Below are 23,728 nucleotides of genomic sequence, written 5' to 3'. Positions count from 1 at the left end.
GTCTGCCTCTTCCACCATATGAAGACACAGCAACAAGGTGCCATCTTTGAAACAGAGAGCAGCCCTCCAGACACTGAATATTCTGGCACCTTGAACTTGGACTTCCCAGCCTCCAGAACAGTGAGCAATAAATTTCTGTTGTTTATAGCCAAAAGTCAGTTAAAGATACAAAAATATAGCTAGATAGGAGAAATAAACTCTAGTATTCTATAGCCCTATAGGATGACTATATTAACAACCATCCCAGCCGGGCACGGTGGCTCATACCTGTAATCCCGACACTTTGGGAGGCCAAGGCAGGTGGATCACCTGAGGTCAGGAGTTTGAGACCAGCCTCACCAACATGGTGAAACCCTGTGTCTACCAAATACACACACACAAAAAAAAATTAGTGGGGCATGGTGGCACATGCCCGCAATCCCAGCTACTTGGGAGGCTGACGCAGGAGAATTGCTTGAACCTGGGAGGTGGAGGTTGCAGTGAGCTGAGATTGGCCATTGCACTCCAGCCTGGGCAACAAGAGCGAAACTCCATCTCAAAAAAAAAAAAAAAAAAAAAAAAATCATCCTACAGCACTATGAGATGACTATATTAACAACAATTTATTTTATGTTTTCAAACAGCTAGAAGAATGAACTGTCAGTGTTTTCAACACAAAGAAATGATAAATGTTTGAGGTAGTAGATATGCTAATTACCCTGATTTGATCATTACACATTGTATACATGTACCGAAATATCATACTGTACTCCATAAATATGCATAATTACTATGTGTCATTTAAAAATAATAAAAGCAAAAAATGTATAAAGAAAAAATATTACTCAGTCTATGGCATTTTGTTAGACAATCTGAACAAACTAAGACATTATTCCAGGGGCAGAGGTAAATCTGTCCATCAGAACAGAAATTGAGGAGATGGGGCCTTGGTCGGCTCCAGGACAGGAACTATGTGTGAGGGAAGAGAAGGCAGTGGGAAAGTCAAATGACCCTAAAATGTGAGGGTAGCCTGGAGTTGGGACACACAGGGTTGAGAAGGACAAAGGGGCAGGGGAGGGAAGAGAGCCCAGTGTCTCTACCTTCATCGCAGAGCCTGCTGCTGGTAAGATAGCCAGGGTTTCCCAGTCTACCTTCAGTCATCCTAGATTCAAATGTGAGGTCACAGCTAGACGGGCTACACTGTAACCCAGGGCTACACTGAAATCCTGGTTCTCCTGCCTTTTAGTGGCATGACCTTGAGCAATGCACTTCCTTTCCACTCTGATTTGAAATGGCAGCAATGAGTCTATCTGTCATAGGCTGTTGCCAGGAGAGAATGAGATGATACCTGTACTATGCACCGCCTAGCACAGAGCAAGTGTGCAGCAAATGATCCACCTTGTCTGACCCCTTAGTTTACTGAAGAGGAAACTGAGGCCCAGGGAAAGGTAATGGACTAATTAATAGTGTGGGCCAGGATATGAATCTAGATTTTCAAGCTCTCAGCCTGGGTTATTTCTGCCACACCACAGCCTCATTTCTAATAAAGAAGATAGCAATGCTTCACCCTTTAATGGTGTTCAGACTGATTTGGGTCAATGGTTAATGAGCAGTTGTGACTAATGAAGTTTAAATACCATAGTCTGTTACTCAAGGTCATTTTGAACTGAATTGTGTCTTCCTACCACTCCCCCACCCCTACCAAATTCATATTTTGTCATCCTAATCACTAGTATCTCAGAATGTGACTGTATTTGGAGATAGGGCCTTTAAAGAGGTAATTAAGTTAAATGAAGTCATTAGAGTGGTCCCTGATCCAATGTGACTGATATGACTGGGGTCTTTATAAGAAGAGGAGATTAGGTCACAGCCCCACACAGAGGGAAGACCATCTGAAGGCACAGTCCATTGTATCCACAGACTAGGTAGCTCACAAATGACTATCACAGAACACAGCCAACTGCACAGTGACCTGCAGACAAACTTGCTTCCATCCTATAAATAGCCACTGAGACTCTACCATGTGTCAGAGCCAGGTGTGTAAGTGAGGGTCCAGGCCTTCAGAAGATAGTGCCTAGGCCTTAGCAGGTGGTTTCTCCTAGGCCAGAGGCAAATCTTTAGCTCTCCCTAAGATGAAATGTGAGGATGTGGCCTCAGGTGTCTGATAACTCAGTCCATTCTTCTGTCCCACTCACCAGCTATGCCCAGATCTTGTAGTACCTCTACATACCTGTAGCAGTTGTTGTGGAATTTGTTGTAAGAAGAGAGAGTGATCAGGCCTCCCCATGCAGCAGATAAAGAGAAGAAAATCTGAGTGGCAGCATCTTTCCACACCTGAGAGGCAGAAGGGAAAGAGATTCAAGATCCATGAAGGAGACTGGCCCCAGGGGAGAGGAGTCACACACCCAGTGCCATATCATGTTTCCAGGGGAAACATCAGGGACAAGATGACCCCTGACATCAACATCAATGAGAACATAAATCACTTGTGCTGGAAACCAAAGGCATAGTCAATTACCTGGGAGATTTTAACTTCCTCTATCAAAGGTGAGGAACTCAGTAAACTACACTACATACCATGCTCATATGTTCTCTCCTGTAAAGCTAAACGGAAGGGAGAGTCCTTCCTTTAGGTCAATACACTCTCAGAAAATAATAATTTACAACAGAAAAATATAACAACGGATGCAAAATCAAAACCCTTTTTAACTGACATTTCTGCAGATTACAACTGCTATTAAATTTCTGAAACTCTGTAGCCCCAATCTCAGTAAAGCAACCTCTATGCCGCTGCAGACTTTATAGTGTCACGTCCTACCTGCTATTAAGTGGAGACTTTCTGTTTTGTGCAATCAAACTCAATCCTAGCTATGCATTCTTAACACACCCTGGAAAAGCAGAGTTTTCCTTTAAGGTGAGAAAATTCAGTTCCCCTTCAACAATCACCCCCTCATTTGTAGTTTTTGAATTGGAAATTTTAGAGTTAGATATGCCTGTACAGAATATGCAAAGACAAAGTTCAGCTTGTGCTGGCCCTGTGTGGGTGTACAAAAGTATTCAGATGTGTCTGAGCCCTTAAAGGGTTCAGGTAAAAATATTTTAAAAATAGAATCGCTTGTGGTTTACACTAAGTGCTGTTATTTTCCCACCAGCAAAACTACCCTTCCGACACTCTATAATTAGCAACAGATAAGTGATGTGAGTTGGCCCAAAGCTATTAAGGGGATTTCATTCTTCATTTTCGGCCTCTACTATAACCCCAGATGTAGGACAACTATTCCAGGAATCTAAAAACCCTCAGTTGTCCACTTCTCATTAAATATTTCCTGAGTGCATAATGTACCAAGATTATCAGGCTCTTATAAAAGCACACACTGGGATTCCCTGGAGGAAGAAATCTAACCCTTTTTGCCCAAGCCTCCCAGAGGGCCACTCCCCCAGGGCTGGTTATAGATAAAATTAGAAGCCCACCGTGGCATCTGTGAGTTTCTCCCACTTGGGTGTGATGAAGTACCAGATCCCAGCTCCAGCTCCAGGCAGGGTGACTCCTCGGATGAGGAGGATCACGAGTACGACATACGGGAACGTGGCCGTGAAGTACACCACCTAGAAAAGCCATGGGCAGAGGGGCTGGAAGAAGCAGCCCTGCAGAGTGCACCTGTGCAGAAGGAGCATTGCTCGGGGAAGAGTGGGGCTGCGCATGACAGAGAGCACATCAGGGTAGTTCTCCCCAAATGCAGCCAGGGCTGGGGAAGCAGGGAAGGCACTGGGACCAAAGGTGAGTCAGAGAGAGCTAGAAATAAAGCCTCTTAGGAGAGACCCAAGGCTGTGGGGTGAGTCGGCCTACAGCCAGAAGGCTGGGGGAGATGTCACCCAGCCCAGCTGATGAGTACACAACTCCTTAGGGAACCACAGAGAGAAGGAGGGAGGGGGGCTCTGTGCCCACGCCCGCTAGAGCACCAAAATTCCACCATTGAAGATGAATCCTATTAGCTTAAGCTTTCCATCCCTGTTTATACACATACCTAAGTGAGGCAGTCCCATAAGGTCAGAAGAACATGATATTAGAATTAGACGCATTTAGGGTCAAATGAAACTGTACATCTGGCACTGACTAGCTGTGTGACCTTAGACATTTATTAAGCTCTCTGAATCTTAGTTTCAGTATCTGTAAATCAAGGATAATAGCACCTTTCTTACAGATAATCGTGAGGATTCAATGAGCTAATGCATGGATAGGACCTAGCATGGTGCCTGATTTATAACAGCAGGTCATTAAATGACATTAAGTTCAACAAATATTTATTGAGGGCCTCCTATGAGCTGGGCACTATGCCAGGCATCAGCTGCATAAAGATGAAGGGACTCCTAACCTAGAAGACACAAAGACAATGTCTGAATAATGAGCTAGGGAATTACACAGAGGGCACTATGGAAGTTCAGGGAAGGGCATTGTGCCCAACCTGGGCGTCTACTAAGAAGTTCATGGAGATGACACTGAACTGGACAAGTGCAGCTTAGAGGAGGAGAGGCAAGGTGGGAAGGTGAAGGAAGCACATGGGCAAGGCAGGTGTGTGAGGCAAAGCCCTACTCACTGACTATCAGCACAGCATAAAGTTGAGGCTAAGAGTAGGGCGTGGGGGGCTAGAGACATTGGAGGACACCACGTCACGGGAAGCCTTGAATGCCAGCAAAAGGGTACTGCTGGATGCTGGAAGAGAGGGAGGGACCAGCGTCAAGAAACATTTGGGAGGCCGGGCGCAGTGGCTTATGCCTGTAATCCCAACACATTGGGAGGTCAAGGCGGGCAGATCACCTGAGGTCAGGAGTTCAAGACCAGCCTGGCCAATATGGCAAAACCCCATCTCTACTAAAAATACAAAAATTAGCCGGGTGTGGTGGCAGGCTCCTGTAATCCCAGCTATTCAGGAGGCTGAGGCAGGAAAATCACTTGAACCCAGGAGGCGGAGGTTGCAGTGAGCAGAGATCACGCCATTGCACTCCAGACTGGGTGACAAGAGCAAAACTCCATCTCAAAAGAAAGAAAGAAAGAAACATTTGGGAGGTAACAGTAGCAGAACTTGGGGGTTAGTTGAACATGGTAGGTAGGGGGACCTTTCCTTCCGTACCTGTCCATCAAACCTCAAGGTGAAGGTAGGGCTTGGGACCAGGATTTGGCAGAAGAAGAAGGAGCAGTGTGAGAGCTCAGGCTCTGCAGTCCCACGAGCCTGGGTCCAAATCCTGACTCCAGCACTTATGAACTGTGTCACCAAATCCTGACTCCAGCACTCACTGAGGCAGCAACTTAACCTCTCTGAGTCTCTGACCCTCAGTGTCCACACCTGCAAAGTGGCAACAACAGTAGATTCTTCATGGGGCTATTGGAAGAGTACAGTGTTACTTACAATCCACACAAAGTGGAACAGGCCCAGGGCACTGGAAACAGAAGTACCATTTCACAGTCTGGCCTAGGACTCCCCAGTCCTCAAGTTAATCGCACTGACAGCGCTCGACTCACAGGTAGGCTACATTCCAAAAAGTGCATTAAAAGACACTTGAGAGGCTGAGGTTAAGCTCCCATCCAGGCCCACTCTGGGCTCTCGGGATCCATGGGGTGATGGCTGTTGGTTCAGGGCCACCTCGATTTCCACCTGCAGTCCTTCCTCTGAGGGCAACTGGAATACCTGCCCCCATGAGAGGGACACAGGGCACCTGCCACACGCTGCCTGCACAGACTCGAGTACATGGTAGGGGGCTCCAGCATGGTAGTGAGTGAGATTTCAGGAGATGAGGACGGATTCAAGGACTCACAGGGGGAGATGATTTGGGAAAGTTTAGAGCTGAGATGAAGAAATAACTCTTGGGGGCCGGGCGCGGTGGCTCACACCTGTAATCCAGCAATTTGGGAGGCTGAGGCAGGCAGGTCACTTGAGGTCAGGAGATCGAGACCAGCCTGGGCAACATAGTGAAACCCCATCTCTACAAAAATACAAAAATTAACCGGGCATGGTGGTGCATGCCTGTAGTCCCAGCTACTCAGGAGGCTGAAGCAGGTGAATTGCTTGAACTCAGGAGGCAGAGGCTGCAGTGAGCCGATATCACACCACTGCACTCCAGCCTGAGTGACAGAGTGAGACTCTGTCTCAAAAAATATATATATATATATAATATATATATATATATAAAACCCTTGGGGTCATTCCACTTGTTCAAATGAATATACATACTTATATATATATATTTAGAGCAACTAATATGTGCCAGCCAGTTAAGCGTTCAGGTCCTGTCCGTAAACAAAGCAAAGATTTCTGCCCTGAATAGCTTCCATTCTAGTTGGGGAGAGAGTCAACCAACAATAATCGTGATAAGTATTATTTGTGGCATATTAGAAGGTGATATGTGGATTGAAAAAGTGAAAAATTAGAGCTGGGTAAGTGGGGTGGGGTGTGGGGAAGATGGTTGGGAAGGCTTCAGGGAGAAGTTGGTCAAGGAAGAAAGTCAGGGTGAGCCAACTGGATGTCTGGGAGAACATTTCAGATGGAGGGAACAGTTGGAATCATGGCCCTAAGAAGGGAGTGTGCCTGGCTCCTAGGAACAGCAAAGAGGCCAGTGTGGCAAGAGAGGGGGCACAGGTGGGAGAGATCGGCAAGGTGGGAGTAGGGAGGGGCAGACTAGGTGGGGCCAGGCAGAGCTCTCACTCTGTGGGCAACAGGGCTACGGCAGGGACTCAGGAAGAGGGGTAACAGGATCTAACATTTGCACAGAATCACCCAGTTGCTATGTAGCAAGAATATTGCAGGGTTAACAGTAAGGAGGCCTCAGCAGCCAGCAGGCAAGGGACAAAGAATGGGGATGGCTCCAGCCAGGGTGTTGTCGCTGGAGCTGGTGAGAAACAGATGCCAGATACATTTTCAAGAGGAGCCCCCAGACTTCATGGGGAGTGTGAGAGAAAGAGAAGAGTCAAGGTGACTCCCAAGTGTTTTGGCCTCAGCAACTGAAAGGGTGGAGTTGCCATGAACTGAAATGGGGAAGTTACTTCTGTCTCTAAACTCAATTACTCAAGGCCAAACTCTTTCTTCCTGGCTGCAGGTTCAGAGCTGCCAGAGGTGGGCTACACTCCTTTTCTCTCCACTGTGACACTGCTGACCGGGACACATTTTTCCTGCCCCACAGAACAGCAGTCTCTCCTCCCTCCTTGTCTCAAAGAACTTGCAGTGCTAGGGATGGAAGGGAGGAACAGCAGCCAGCTCCTCTCTATTTCTTCCAAACCTGCTTCTCTCCTTCCATGCCCTTGAAGTCTAAGGAGAAGTGAAGCCCTTCCACACGTGGACGTTAGGAAATCCAAGGGCATCTGACGTCTCAGGGCTGGCCTCACAGCTGTCAGGTGGGGCTGGGAAGATGAGATACTACAAGGGCAGGCCCTGACCAGCCTGACTTTCCTGCCCCCAAAACAGCATGGGGATGGGATGGGAGACAACTAAGGAGTATCCTTTCCATCCTCTGACCACCTGGGGCTGGTGAGAAATGAGGATGGAAGGAAGAGGTGACGGAGAGGACATGACCCAGACAGCGGTGGCTTATAGAAGAAAATCTCCAAGGCTGGCATGAGTTAAAGAGACAGCTGTTCCCATTTCACTGTTGGAGGCGGTTTAGACACCATCACTCCTGAGTTCCCTCTGTGGCCAGGTATATTTGTCCCATTTTGCAGAGAAGTTAACTGAGGTTCAGGTTAAGCATCTCACAAGGGATTAAATATCTCGTTCAAGGTCTTGAGACAAGACTTAAGCCCAAAGCTTCCCCACTCCAAAGCCACTCTTTCCATGAACGCCATTCTATGGGCCACATGATGAGAAATGTGTATGGCAGGGCCAGGACTAGGGGGAGGCAAGTGAGACAGCAGGCATCTAGGGTGCAAAATTTACAGAGGCATTCACTGTCAGGTGCCGGCCCTGCACTTCAGGAACCTGAGCGTGAGTGCCTCTCAATTTTGCACACTAGGCACTGGCTCACCTCACCCAGGTGATGCCTTCATTTTTTAGATGGTGATCATGGTGAACTGAGAGGGCCAACAGTTTGGTTTATAAATCCTGGGAATGCCTCAAATGTGAGTCAGGTGTGCATTGGAGGTTTCTGCACAGCTAGTTCCCCTGTGTCAGGGGAGATTCAGAATGCACCTGTTTCCACATTCTATTGTCAGAGGAGTTAAACTTGAACAGTAATGAATTACACTTGGCAGGAGTGACACTGACTCGCCCATCTGAGCCTGTTGGCCTGACCCCTCCAGGCATCCTTCTCACCATGGGACCCCTGAACAGGTGGTAAAGGCCCAACAGCCTGTACGAGCTAATTAGGTTAGCTTTGCTTGGTTGCCACAACTCTCAGGCAGAGGCGCCCCTGAGGGCAGGTGGGCTGCATTTGACCTTCAGGCTGCCTGCTGGTTGCCCGTGCCTCTGGAATTCTAGCTGCTGGAAAACAGTCTCCAACAGTGAAATAGGAAGACCTGTCTCAGAGGAAGCAACCTGCCAGTCCTGTCTCCTGAGGCCCTAAACAAGAGGAACTGAGCTTATCTGGCTGCAGGAAGACGACATCTCTTTTGCATAAAAATGACAGTGTTCCTGGGATTTCAATCACAAAGGAGTTCATCATAAAGCACCTTCAGCTGTGCATCCACCTTGGCTCCCAAATAATGCTCCATGATTAATGTCTGCACAGCCCAGGGCAGGATAGTAAATTGTGATTCATTATTTCTGGTGGTATTCTTCATTTAAAATAAAAATTGATCATTGATCTCTGGTTGGAAACTTTTCTCAATGAAGCAGAGAGATAAGTTGGCAGATCTAAATGAAAAACATATCTGCTCAAAACTTCCTATTCCAGAAAGCCTATAAAATCTATCACCAAGAATTAGATTCTAAATCAGTGGAAAGAACTGGCTGCAATGCCATTCCAAAAGAGCACAGACTAATAAGATAAAAAGAATCCTAGAGAATATTCTGACTCTTGATTTTGCAAATGAAGACAATGAAGCTGTAATATATCCTGTGACTTGCCCAAAGTCACACAGCAAGACAGCAGAGACTGGGTAGAAATGCAGATTCTGATTTACTGTGGGGGGATTTTTTTCCCCCACTATATGAAAATGATGACTCCACAATTCCTCATTTACTATCTATTCTTAATAACTCCTTCTTGGGAGAGAATGTCTTGTATTAGAAGAAGTCTAGGCCAGCTGGGCACGATAACTCACACCTGTAATCCTAGCACCTTGGGAGGCCAAGGTAGGGGGATCACCTGAGATCAAGAGGTCAAGACTAGCCTGGCCAACACGGTGAAATCCTGTCTCTACTAAAAATACAAAAAAATTAGCTGGGCGTGGTGGTGGGCTCCTGTAATCCCAGCTCCTCAGGAGTCTGAGGCAGGACAATCACTTGAACCCAGGAGGTGGAGGTTGCAGTGAGCCAAGATGGCACCACTGCACTCCAGCCTGGGTGACAAAGCGAGACTCCATCTCAATAAAAAAATAAAAAATAAATATAAATAAAAATAAAAAAGTCTAGGCTTCAAAGCCAGATAGACCTGGGTTCAAATCCCACTACTTCCACTTAAAAGCTCTGTGACTTCAGGCAATTTACTCTACCTTGACAAGCCTCAGTCTCTCTCTCTACAAAATGGGAATCAATGTGCTTCTAATGCATGTGAAGCAGACAGCACAGTGCCTGGCACACAGTGTTCAACAAAGCTCTCTTTCTCTTCCAATCTCCCAACAAAGCCACTGCTGTGGAGATGTCAAAGTGGCACAATACCCAGTCAATACAGCAGCCATTCAGAATAATGAACATGAAAGGAGATAATGTTAATAACTGACCATACACCAGGTAGTAGCATGCATGTCTCACTTCATCTTTACAGCAATCCTAAGTATTATGCACTATTATCCCCTATTTACAGATGAGGAAATGGGTTTCAAAGGTTAAATAGCTTGTCCAGAGTCACACAACTAGAAAGTGATAGAGCCAGGATTTGAACTAAGATTGGTCTGACTCTGGAGCCACAGGCCATCCTTCCTCACATCATTAAAAGGTGCTGTTCTCACCCTCCTCACCTATCACCTCTCCTCCTGCAGTCTCACCTTCCAGCCTATACTACTAGACACCTATCTGGCCACTCACATCATGGTTGAGGTAAGCTTGTCTCCATTTCTAGCCATAAGTGACAGTCTTGCCCATGGGATTTTGATTGAGTATATACTTGGCTAGTCTTGCTGAGCAATTGCTTGGCTGGGCCCTTTGGAGATGATGAAACTCCCACCCAAGCTCAGCTCCAAGCCACAGAAGGTGAGGGGTCCAGGAAACCTCAGGCCATGCTCGGTATTGTCATAAGGGTCAAGTTAACATTTCCCATCTCCCTGTAACCTTAGAAAAACAATCAATCCAGTCTCATGGTACTCACTCAGAGCCAGTAGGTTCCTCAGGGGTCACTGAATCCCAGTTCTCTTTTTACAGAAGGGGAAACTGAGGTCACAGAGTAGAAGTGCTCCCAAACCTCCAGCTCACCCAGCAAGTGTTCCAACAGAATAATCTTAGAATTAGAGGACCTTAGACATCACCCAGTCCAATTACCCTCACCTTAGAAATGAGGAAACTGAGGACTTCTAAAATAGCTAGGAAAATGTGCTTTTCATTTATTGGCCAAAAAAAAAAAGCAATTAAAGCTAAGAGCAAAATCAGAAGCTCAGCCATGTTTCACCACCCAAGTAGAGATATCCCTACACAGCAAACACCATGAGAAGTCCCCAAGGACAAGGGCTCAGGTCTCCTCACTCCTGGGCTGGTTCTCTCTAGCTGACCTGATTCTCCCCACACTCTGTGATTTAAGGCATACCACCTGCCTCAGGTAACCCTGACAAACCTGCCAGAATCCACCACTCAAGTCCCTGTGGAACTACATGACATGAAAAGCAAGCACTAATAAGAGCTGTAATCAAAAATGTCCATGTCCCCAGGGAGAAGACGGTTCGGTCTATGTGGCTAATAGATGCTGGGATTGCGTGCCTAATGGGGGATGCAAAGTATGCCTGGGGGTGAAAGATGGCACTGACTACCCTCCCGATGAGACCCAACCTTTCAGAAGTTGGTTGATTGTAACATAATCGCAGAAATCCTTGGCCTGGATAATCAAACGAAATCTCAACTCCCCAACCTATGGTCTCAGAATCCCCCATTACATCCTCATTCCTTGAGCCTTAAAGACATTTTTGTTTCATCCTAAAACATGCAAATACCTCCTGGCGTAATTAAATATTATTGCATGTGATCAGAATAACTGGTTAACTCTTCAGTAGGTTTTGTGTGTGTGTGTGTGTGTGTCGGGCGGGACAGGGTCTCACTCTGTCACCCTGTCACTCTGAAGTGCAGTGATGCCATCTTAGCTCACCGCAATCTCCGCCTCCCGGGTTCGAGTGATTCTCCTGCCTCAGCCTCCCAAGTAGCAGGGACTACAGGTGCCCCCCACCATGCCCAGCTAATTTTTGTATTTTTCGTAGAGACGGGGTTTCACCATGTTGGCCAGGGTGGTCTCGAACTCCAGGCTTCAAACGATCCACCCGCCTCAGCCTCCCAAAGTGCTGGGATTACAGGCCTGAGCCACCGCACCCAACCTTCAGTAGGTTTTTCTAAGGCTGCAAGGAGATGAAGAAACGTTACTGTGACCCCTACAACAATGCCCACTGTGGCCTGAGGTTCGATGGGCTCCTCTCTTTCTGTGGCTTGGAACTGAGCTTGGGTGGGAGTTTCACCATCTCCAAAGGGCCCAGCCAAGCGATCACTAAGTGACCCTTACCAAGTAATTGCTCAGCCAGAATTCCATGGGCAGGACCATCTTCCTTTAGTGCTAGGGGCACATGGGGTAGAAGAGTGTCAAGCTTAGAGTTGAAAGAAAGGCAAGGAAGGCCATGAACATGGTGGCCGGGAGTGAGGAGAGGGAATCTACTACACAGTTTTGATCTTCAGCCAGCTTCTTGGCAGAAGCAATAGCTAACTTGGCAGCCAGACCAAGAGGCAAAAAGCCAGCAGCACAAATTCTAGAGTTTAGGGAAAGTGACTGAATGATATCAGGGAGGTTCCTTCTGCTGAATGAGTGGCAGCCCCTGAGAGGAAAGGAAGGAAATCCTAATCAGAGTACCCCCACCATCCCTTGAGAGCTCTGTATCTATGTGTCTCATTTAACCCTTAAAACAGCCCTGCAAGAAAGGTGTTATCATCCCCATTTTGCAGATGAAAGTGAAGTCACAGCCCCTCAGCTGCTCCAGGGCAGAGTCAGAATTAGCATCCACAGCTCCTGACTCTCTTTCCAGTGCTCTGCCTGCTCCCCAAAGCAACCGCCCCTGGGTGTCGCACAGCTTTCTCTTACTTAGATAAATCCAAGTGCTTACTTTTCCTGAAGTCTTGATTCCTTTAGCCAACGATGCATACACAATGACCCAAGCCAGGAAGAGGCAGAGAGCTAGTGGCCACCTGATCTCGCCAGGATATTCAATCCCTGCAGAAATCTTCAGCACAAAGTACCTGAGAGTTGGAAGGAGGGATGGGGGGAGTGATAGAAAGAAGGAGAGAGGGAGGTGACAGGCAGCAGGCTTTAAGCCTCCAGTAGAGCCAGGAGGCTTGCACAAAACCCCAGCATCCTCCACCCACCCCACCATCAGGAACCTAATCACATCAGGCTGTGGGGAATTTGCTGGTCTGGGCTCTTGCCCACAGCCATCTGCAAAGACTCCAGCTGGATTTACTGTGCTCTTGATTATGTGCTGGGAGGCTGCTCATGGCCCTGGGCAGGCTTCAGGACAAGGCTGTCAGTTCCACTGTCACTAGCACATCCCCAGGAGAAGTGCAACAGAAACTCTGAACCGTCAAGGGTGATTTTTGTGTGTTTTCTGTATTGCTCTACTCTTTTATGAGAATGTATTCTGGTAGTATTTGTGTGATTTTAATTTTAAAAATTAGTACATAGTGGAAACTGCATATGCTAAATGACGAAAAATGTGGCCCTGGATTGTAGTTCAAGTTGTGTGGGCATGTCCTGAGGCTGAGGTTGGCTTAATTATAAAAGCAGGGCTGCCTAGACCTTGCTCAAGCAAAACATTCTAAGACAGATGAGCAGCTGCCAACAGAAGAGGCCACTGGTCAGCTGTAGCTGCTGCTGGCAACTCCTTTAGATAATGAAGACATCGTGGCCTGCCTGGCCAAATGGCTAGCAGGGCAGCCTCACCCCTGAGGAAAGGAGGCAGCTTCAGGGACAGTGCCTGATAACAGACTCAGACAATTCTTTCTACTCCGCAACCATCTAGCCATACATCCTCTGTAAAACTGCTGTGTTTGTAGGTTGACGTTTTTCTGTGATCTAAAGGAAAGGCAAGCCAGCATCCAGGCTCTGTAGGACTGTAGGAATGATGGCCCAGAGAATTCTGACCTGCTGAAGGAAATGTAGGCAGCAGCCCCACTCCTGGTCCAGCTGGCTAGCTTGAGAGGCTGTTTGGCAACACACAGACATGCTTTTCATAACAGTGATGGCCAACCCTGTGCAGACAGAGCCTCTTTCAGGCCCAAACCCTGGCACAACCTGGGCTCAGAGTTGACTAGGGAAGACCAAGGCTGGAACTAAACTTGGTTCCACGGCAAAACCCTGAGGACCATATTTGCCAAGCAAGGAAAAGGACCTTCCCCATGTCCCATGCCCAAAATAGGTAAACCATATAGTCAACAATTCCATGACTTAGCCATCTCAACTGCTCCATGCTTCAATTGTAGGACCTCAAACAAGTCCCAAGAAACTCCTGATGACATTTCTTCTTAGAAATCAAGACTGGCCCAAGAGGATTAGTAAAGGCCACCAAAAGCAGGTTTGCAAATCACTTTTTAGTACACCTGACTGCATGGATTAAGTGTACTGGAAAATGATTTGCAAACCTGCTTTTGGCGGTCTTTCAGATTTCATCATACTACCAGGTCAGACTCAGTTGCTCAGTGCTCAGGGAGAATTAAAGGCCCACCCTAATACCCTCATGGTAGTTATGGTCAAAGGGGACTATTTAATCAATTAGGTAACTCTCCCTTCTGTTCTGCAGGGAACAACTATGTACACCCTGAGTCTACAGGAAAGAAAACCAGGAGTAGGAAATAATGACAATTGGGAGAAGAGTCATGGTATTAGCAATCATTTGTTGTCATCTAAGTGAAAGCCACAAACTGGAGGCTCATTGATTTATGCATTTTATTTGATCCCCATGTTCTATTTGAATTATTTTGCTGCCATTTAAAATAGGAGAGATCACATAAAAATCCAGACTTGATTTCCATCTTTTATTGTAAAATAGAAGCTCTGGCAGCACTGCCCCACATTTTCACAAGGCAGTGATCAGAGGAGCTGAGCACCAGTGGCCTCCCATACAAGCGACAGGCAGCCTTTTTGGTTTGCTACAGTCCCCACCCCTCCCTATCATCTCATTTATTTTCACTTTACTCATTTATATTCCTGCCATGCCCGAGTGCATTTGAATTTACAACCCCTGAATTAAAGTTTAGCTAGAGAACACTCTTTACGTACCCTATGATGAACTCTGTCTACATTTATCTCCCTTAAGACATAATTTCATGGCTGGGTGCAGTGGCTCACACCTGTAATCCCAGCACTTTGGGAGGCCGAGGCAAGCAGATCACAAGGTCAGGAGATCGAGGCCATCCTGGCTAACACGGTGAAACCCCGTCTCTACTAAAAGTACAAAAAATTAGCCGAGCATGGTGGCACGCGCCTGTAGTCCCAGCTACTCGGGAGGCTGAGGCAGGAGAATAACTTGAACCCAGAGGCAGAGGTTGCAGTGAGCCGAGATCACGCCACTGCACTCCAGCCTGGGCAACAGAGCGAGACTCCATCTCAAAAAAAAAAAAAGGAAAGAAAGAAAAGAAAAAAATAATTTTATGAACTTCACTAAATCTTCCAATGGTAGCTGAGGATCTTCAAGTATCCCTGAACCTCAATCTCCAATGTCTAGCAATACTGATATTAAAAAGTACAAAACTAAGGCAAAGCTGTAAAAAAAGGAAAAAAATGAATTTGTTCTTATTTACACTAAAGCTTTGAACATGACTTCTTTTCTTTTTGTCTCTCTTCCCTGAAGCCAAGTGCAGATGGAAGAAAAAATAATCTGGTTAACTGACAGTCCACTTAGATCACACTGGATCAAGGTTTTGAAATGGGCTTTTCATCAGCATCATGAATTACAGCCGCACTGATTCTGCTCCTACTGCTGTCATTCATCCAGCTCTGCTTTCCAGGCTCAGAAGACACAACAATCTGCTCTTGGAAGCCAAACCAGGGAGAAAACCTTCCTCTCTGATCTCATCCCTTGGGCTACCCACACCTCTGGTCTGCAAATTGAATATTTATTAATTCACTGTGTTTCTCTTAGAAGGTAAAAAAGGAAAAAGAAAGTCATCTTACTTGAAATACTCTTCACTTCCACTGACAAATGTCTTATTGGCCTGGCTGGTGAAATTAACCATTGTCAAGTTGGGATAAGCGGTCATGCAGAAAGTCGAGTTCTTGATCTGTATTTTGGGATGGTCACTGATAACACAGGAATCTGTTTAGGAGAGGACAGAATAGAAACACAGTGAAATCTGTACAGAAAACAGAGATTTGTCTCTCTGCAGCAGTTTAAAAATGAATGCCAAAAATATTTGCAAATATTGGAGAGTACCTTCAGGAAAGGATTAACTGGGCAAAGCCAGATATATTAAGAAAAGAACCAAAGAATTATGTTTTCTCCATCAGAGCCCCCAGTCCCCACAACTGCACCTTGTACTGATGACAAAGGCATTTACAGAACACTCTCTATGTGGTAGGCAAGTATTTTGCATGCATTATCTCATTTAATCCTCACAACAGCCTATGCAGGAGGTACTATAATCTTCCATTTTCAAAATAAGGAAACAGGCTTAAAGAGGTAGGTAACTCTACTGAAGCCACACAGCTTATGAGGAAGAGAATCAGGATTCGAACTCAGATCCTTATGACTCTGCAGAAAATAAATAAATTGCTGAAACGAATTTAATTAGAAAATAAGCAGACCCCCTGAAGGGTACTGCTACAGAAGGCTTTCTAAGAAGTTCACCTTGGACCCACTGCCTGGCACCACATTTAGTAAGTACTCTAGGATACACGTGCTGTGTACTTTCTACTCTCACGTGGGTAAGCAGAGGCAGCCACCACGCCGTCTACCGGGGATCCTGTGACAGGACCTGACAGTGTGGTGCTCAACTGGGGATGAGTCTTCTCTCCAGGAAACATTTGGCAAGTCTGGAGGCATTTTTAGTTGTCACACCTTGGGGACCTGGTGCTTACTGGTGTCTAATAAGTAGAGGCCAGGGATGCTAATACTAAATATCCTACAATGCACAGGACAGCCCCCCACAACAAAGAATTGTTCAGTCCCTTAGCCAGGCATGATGGCACACACCTGTAGTCCTAAATACTTGGGAGGCTGAGGCAGGAGGATTGCTTGAGCCCAGAAATGCAAGGCTGCAGTGAGACATGATCATGCCACTGCATTCCCAGCCTGGGTGATGAAGCAAGACCATGTCTCTTAAAAAAAAAAAAAAAAAAAGAATTATTTAGTCCAAAACATCGGTGGTACCAAGGTTGAGAAGGCCTGATCTAGGCAGGGATGGAGAAAGGAAATTAACCCTGTGAGTCTTAGTATGTCAGGCTCTGTGTTGAACACTTTAATGATTATCTCATGAAATCCTCATAAAACCCAGGAGGTATATATTATTATTGTCATTTTAAATAGGAAGAATCTGAAGTCTTTCTGACCATTTTACAATGCCTCTCTTTAAAATACAGATAAACTGACAAATACCTTAAATAAAGAATCCACCAGGACTAATCCCAAAGGACATTATTTTGCAAAGGAGCACATAGTAACAATAACAACAACAACTTACACTTATATGGCAGTTACCACGTTTACGGCACTGTTTTAAGTACTTTGCATGCATTGACTAATTTAAGCTTCACACCACCCCCTAAGAGAAGGTACTGTTATTATCTCTATGTTACAGATAAGGAAAGCTGGGGCACAGAGGGATGCAGTGGCTAGCCAAGGTCATACATCAAGACAGGATGTAAACAAGCTCTCTCTTTGGAGTCAATGACTTAGGCACTCCAATGTGAATAGGGAGCAGGGATTATAAATTCAAACACCTACAGAAGCCAGGATGATGACACAAATGAGGAAGGCATAAAATTAGAAAATAATAGAGAGAGGTGGGGACTGTGGCCAACCAGAGAGCACTCCAGCCAATCAGTGCCAAGCTTTTCCAGATGTTGTGGCAAAAGATGCAGAAAATCTATAAACTTACATGAAATATCTCCATTTAAAAATATTGAATGTGTTAAAATTGTCTTTAAATACCAGGAGCAACAATAACAAAAAGTGGCTGGGCAGGGTGGCTCACACCTATAATCCCAACAGTTTGGGAAGCCAAGGCAGGAGGATGGCTTGAGCCCAAGACTTCAAGACCAGCCTAGGCAACATAACAAGACCCCTATCTGTACAAAACATTTTAAAAATTAGCCAGGTGCAGTACTGCACATCTATAATCCTAACTACTCAGGAGGCTGAGGGAGGAGGATTGCTTAAGCCCAGGAGTTCAAGGTTTCAGTGAGCTGTGATTGCACCACTGCACTCCAACCTGGGCAACAGAATGAGACCCTTTCTCTAAAATAAATAAATAATTTTAAGAAGCAGGCTTAATCTGGTGCATGGACTCCCATTTTATGTTCTCTGTGGAAAAGCATAGTGGGCAAGAATGTGAGTTCAGGCGTTCCACTACTCCCGAGAGCTTGAATGAGTTCCATTTGTCCAAGCCTCCATTTTCTGGTCATAGTTGTTCAGGGTTGCAATAAGGACTAAATGAAGAGAGATCACAAATTAAAAATCTTCCCACAATGCCTGGCACACAGCTGGCACTCAATAAATTTTAGCCATAACTCAATCATCATTGTTATAGCTTTTTCTGGAGAGAGTATCTCTAGTCTTCAGCATCATCTCCCGTAAGGCCACTTGCCTGCCATAAATTGCCTACCACTTCCCATACACACCGCAGAGTTTCTTAGAATGTTGGGTAAAAATGGAAACAATAATAAGAATCCCTTCCCTTTCAGTAGTTCTTTAGACCAGGGTTTCTCAATAGCTGTACTAATGGCATTTGGGGTCAGATAAAGTAACCGCAATAGGTCCATTGCCCAACAGGCACAGTGAGTCAATACTTCACCAAGACCCTGCGTTGCAGCAGAGAAAGAGGTTTAATTAAGAGAAGAGGACCTTTTTAAAGTCACCCCAGAATTCCAAAGGACCAATACCCCTGCAAGGGACAGCCTGGGCCCAGGAACAGAACACGTTCATGTGCTGATAACACAGAGAATGACAGATGGAGGGGCTGCACAAAGAAAGAGTGGGGATTGACACCTTGTTTTTTTTGTTTTTTTTTTCACCAAAATAAATAAACAAATAAACCACTGGGTAAGAATGAGATAGGGTCTGCTCAGCCTGGTCATATACTCGCAGGAAGCAAATAGAGTTTCCTGCGTTGCAGCAGAGAAAGAGGTTTAATCATAAGAGCCACTGAACAAGGAGATAGGAGGAAACCTCAAATCCATCTCCTCAAAGAGTTTGGAGCTAGGGTTTTGGAGTAGGTTGAAGAGTACAGGGTGAAGTCCTGGGACAGAGAGATGAAGAAAAGCATTCTCACACTGATTCAGTTCCTCTGTGGGAACCTTTTTTCATTTGTTTGTTTTTTGGTTTTTGAGACAGTCTCACTGTGTCACCCAGGCTAGGGTGCAGTGGCACAATCTCTGCTCACTGCAACCTCTACCTCCAGGGTTCAAGTGATTCTCATGTCTCAGCCTCCAAAGTAGCTGGGATTACAGGTGTGTGCCAACACTTCCAGCTAATTCTTGTATTTTTAGTAGAGACAGGGTTTTGCCGTGTTGCCCAGGATGGTCTCCAACTCCTGGCCTCAAGTGATCCATCCACCTTGGCTTCCCAAGGTGCTGGGATTACAGGCATGAGCTCCTGTTAAAGCTGGTAGGAGTCTTTAAACTGGTTGGCATCAGCTGTTTTGCTGGAATTCAGGATCTGCTTAAGCAATTCTTAAACAAAAGCCTTATGATTCTAGCATCAGAAATCTCATCTATAGGAACAATGGGGATGCAAATGTACGTAGTGTTACTCAATTTTTGGTTTCAAGGAAGTGAGTCAAAAGCACAGCCTGATTAATGCTGATTATAACAATACTTCTGTCTAGAATTCTTGTTAACCCTGCAAGGACAGCTTTAGTAATTCTTGGCTGTGGGACCGTCCTGTGCATTGCAGGATATTTAGCAGAATCCCTGGCCTACACCTACTAAATGCCAGGAGCCCACCCAGCTGCAACAACTAAAAACGTCTCTGAACGTTGCCAAATGTCCCCTGCAAAATCTCCCCTGGTTGAGAATCTCCACTTCGGGGCCTAAAAATATCTTCCTATTCAAAGTATCTTCTTTAATCAAATAACAGAGTTTCAGGAGGATTCCCACCTAATCATTATCAAATATTTACCAGGAAAGCTTTTGTTTCCCCCAGCAGTGACGTGAATGAAGACAATTAAAGAACACTCCATATCTCTGTTCTGTAAATAAGCACATAAGTTATTTCTAGCCCTCCTGCCAAACATTACGTCCACCCAAGACTGGAGAGATCACTAACACGAGGGCAAACACCAAATCTCTCGATTCCCAAGTTGCAATTGTGAAGCACGCAGGCAGCCTCACTAGAGAGCGTCTCTGGATGTCTGTAGATCACTGCCGCCGCAGCAGCACAAGGTCACCGTTCCTGCAGCAATGCAGCAGGGTTCCCAGGCTCCCCACTCGCTCGCTCCGCAGCCCCAAGCCTCCTGCAATATCCCCTCCCACCACCGGGCGGCAGGAGCATGCTTCCCAGCGCCCGGCGCCTTCGGGTCTACCCGCGAGGGAATGATGGGCCATCTCATCAGAGAGCTCTGCGGCCCAGCAACCCCGAACAAAGAACAGCGATAATGATCGTGCTAAATTGGAAGCTGTGGAATGGGATTCTCTTTACTTGGGCAATTATTAATAAATGAAAGCACATGAAAGACCAGGGAGAAAAGGAATCATTTAATTAAAGTTGTAATGAAAATGAAGCCATTCCGGAAATAGAAATGGTATTTATGTTGTTCCTATTTTACGTGACCCAGCTAGCTCCTATTTTCACGTAAAGCCGCTGGTCTCACTTGACAGGGCACAGACTAGTCATTCTCCATTACAGATACTTGGAGAGTTGAGTCACCCTAAAGACAGCAGCCTCTCTTACAACCTGCATCACAGAAAGATGTGGCAAACGCTGCCTCTCCCCACCCACAGATCCAGGGCTTTCCTCTGGGGCTGGAGTGGGTATGGTTGCCTGGTATCCCCACGGAATGTGTCCCTTGCAGCACTGAGAGTGTCATGGGGCAGCTCCAAGCTGCACATGAAGGTCACAATAGCTAGCCATTCAGCCCCTCTCTCCTGGGATGAGTCCTTTTGCCCAGCAGTCACAGGGTGTGGGTAGTTATGGGGTTGTGAGAGAGAAGGTGAGACTGGAAGGCAATTGGTGGGAAATGCTGGGGAAAGAGTTTATCCATCTCTTAAGGAAGGCTTGCTCAATATGACCATTTGGGAAACAGCCTGGCAATATCCGTTGTCTAGACTCCTGATTTGTCCAGCAGAGCAGTGGGGCTCTGCAAGTCAGGCCACCATCAACTTTTCTAAGTCACCCCAGAATTCCAAAGGACCAATACACCTGCAAGGGATAGCCTGGCGCCAGGAACAGAACACACTCACGTGCTGATAACACAGAGAATGACAGATGGAGGGGCTGCACAAAGAAAGAGTGTGGATTGACACCTTGTTTTTCTTTTCAACAACAACAAAAAAAATTAAAAATTAAAACACTGGGTAAGAATGAGATAGGATCTGCTCAGCCTGGTCATATACTTGCAGGAAACAATCAGCGTGAAAAATGTACATTGTCTCCTTGTGCTCAGAGCTTGCATCATTTTAATGGTTTGTACCAGATGAGTAGGAGCTGAGCTGTGTCATATCTTTGCTCTGCCTTTCATGTCTCCCAGGCGATGGTGAGCCAGACTGGAAGCCAGAGACAGGGGCTTCTGTGTCTCTTGTGCCTCCACCCATGTGCCTGATCCAGTCAACACGCTCAGCCTGCTTTAAACACACACACACACACACACACACACAGAGAGAGAGAGAGAGAGAGAGAGAGACAGACAGACAGACAGACAGACAGAGAGACTATAAAATAAACACATGTTCATGGCAGAAAATGCAGAAAAAAATGTCATCTCTCTGGGTCTGCAAGAGGGAAGAATTCATATTTTTGCCCTTAATATACTTGAAGGGTTAAATAGTGTCCTAGTTCCATCATGAAAAAAGCTGGTTTTGGAGGGCAACACTAAGAGCCAATCATACAGAGATCACAGGAAGCTGGTCTCAGCACAGACCTAGCTGAGGAGAATTAACAGATCTACTGGAGAAAGAAGAAACTACTTGTTTCTAGGTTCCCTTTAAAATGACGAGAGCTTCCAAAGTGACTGCTACTAGCACCTTTTATTTGTAGAGTTATATGCTTCTGCAACTGTATCACACTCCTCATTTCTTTTCTCCTTACAGCAATCCCCATAAGGTAGGTAGAGGAAGAACATTTTTATTTCTGTTTTTTAGAGAAGGAAAGCAGATCCAGAGAGAGTCACTTGACCCAGACATACATACAGTCAGTGACAGAGGTATAGACCAGAAAGACTTTCTGACATAGCTGCCCCTACTTCTCCTCACATTCACTCTCTTGCCCTTGACCCAAGAAGCTGACACTTTCTGCCAAGGCCTCAAGTCCCAATCTATTTCACATCTGAAGCATCTTCCAGGAACACTCCCTGACTCCCCAGTATCTTGCCCTCTTCTAGACACTACATTTTTATCAGAGTGGTCTAAGGGTCCACTCTCATATTCACCTCATGCACTGAGCAGTATCTTGTGAAGTCTGGCCCCAGGATCGCTCTCCTGGACTCTAGGAATTAGACCATCACTTTTCAAATTGTACCATGCAGATAAGTCCCCTGGGAACCTACTTAAAATGCAAATCTATTCAGAAAGGCTAGGGCGGGGCTTCTAACCACCATACAGGTAATGCTGCTAGTCTAAGAAACACTATAAAACAAAATAAAATTCTACAACGACTTGTTAAAATGCAAATTTTCTGAACCCAACCAAATCTATAAATCAGACTATCTTGTGGGCCTGTGAACCTGCATTTTTAACAAAGATTTCAGCTATTCATAAGCAAACAAAAATTTGATTAAGCTTTCCTCTGGGCCAGGAGCTCCTTAAGTTTTATGTTAGAATTAAGTATATTTGATAGTTTGATGTAATCTCTGTGTTCCCAGAACCTAGTATAGGTCCTAGCATGCATAATATATGTTCAATTATTTTGCTGAATAAATGGATAGTTTAGAATACACACACCTAAAGCAGGTATTTCCAAACTTACCTAATAAAAGTTTGGTTTTATCTTTGCATTCTGGCGTATTCCAAGGGTTGTTGCAGGAGCCCCAGGGTAGTACAGACACAAAGGAGGCAAACAGGTAGAAAAGTGTATAGCAAATAATCACATTGTAGTATATGGCTATTAGGACAGAGATGATCAGCATCGCGATGCCACAGCCTGCAGAAGCAAAAATTCCAGGGGTTCATTCCATCTTAAATGCTATGGAATTCTTAGAGTTGGGCATAGGGTGGGGACCTAGGCCTAGGCTCTCTTGTACAGAATGGATGCACTAATAGCAGAGTGGACTGTATGTCTACCAGGGATATGAAGGCATTCTGCTGGGAACTCAACAATGCCAGAGGTGATCTTGGGCCATTATTCAGAAGGATCAAATAAAGGAAGGAAAGAGTTAGTTCTATTAACCACAAAGGCAGGTCTCCCTCCCTGGGGCTGCATGGTGCCAGAGGGGACAGAGTAAGAAAGGGCCTGAGGAGGCTGAGCGGCAGGCTGGACTCACCTTGTAGAGCTGGGATGGCCTTCCACACAGACACTGGCCCCTGGCTGGCAAACTGGCCCAGCGACACCTCCAAGAAGAAGATGGGTAATCCAGCCAGAGCCAGCATCATCAGGTAAGGGATGAGGAAAGCACCTTGGAAAGAGAGTGGGGAGTGAGAGCCCTAGGAGGTAAAAGCACGCTGCTGCCCTCCTTAACCCTCTGGGTTGGGGGCTGGGCTCCCTCTCAAAGAACTAAAGGACAATTTAGCTCCATTCCTGAAGAAGCCCTTTGATGTCCTGTTTCAGCAACAGTCACCCACAGATATTTAAGAGCCCTCCTCCAAAAAGTATAAGGGTACCCATGCAAATACACTCCTTATTTCAACTCTCCACTGGCAGATGGCTAGGGATATGTGCTGATGGGGTTTTATTATTTTCTTTTTTTATTATAGCACTTCAGTTTCCCAAAATGAAGCCCTCTCAGAGCTCAACCAGTCCATGCCTTTGACTCACTACTGGATTCAGGTTGGTGAAATCTTATCAGAGCCTCAGCCCTCCCAGGACCCAAAATCTTCTAAGCTAAACTCCAGGAGCCCTCCTCTA

At 45.8% G+C, this 23,728-nt stretch overlaps 1 protein-coding gene across 1 annotated transcript in view; it reads right to left on the bottom strand.

The window, feature by feature from the left end:
• Positions 1-23,275, bottom strand: part of SLC6A5 (solute carrier family 6 member 5) — a 50,251-nt gene extending 26,976 nt beyond the window's left edge. The window contains exons 1-6 of the mRNA XM_024347011.3: positions 23,148-23,275; positions 22,634-22,807; positions 15,472-15,613; positions 12,410-12,542; positions 3,451-3,585; positions 2,210-2,313 (exon numbers count right to left, since the gene is read on the bottom strand). Coding sequence (XP_024202779.1) covers positions 2,210-2,313; positions 3,451-3,585; positions 12,410-12,542; positions 15,472-15,613; positions 22,634-22,807; positions 23,148-23,256 — 797 coding nt within the window. The 5' untranslated portion in view covers positions 23,257-23,275. The remainder of the gene's footprint in view (positions 1-2,209; positions 2,314-3,450; positions 3,586-12,409; positions 12,543-15,471; positions 15,614-22,633; positions 22,808-23,147) is intronic.
• Between the last annotated feature and the right edge of the window lie 453 nt (positions 23,276-23,728).

The sequence above is a fragment of the Pan troglodytes genome, chromosome 9 (assembly GCF_028858775.2).
Source record: "Pan troglodytes isolate AG18354 chromosome 9, NHGRI_mPanTro3-v2.0_pri, whole genome shotgun sequence".
NCBI classification, from domain to species: domain Eukaryota; kingdom Metazoa; phylum Chordata; class Mammalia; order Primates; family Hominidae; genus Pan; species Pan troglodytes.
The sequence above is the reverse complement of the archived record's forward strand: the minus strand, read 5'-3'. Positions and strand labels throughout refer to the sequence as shown.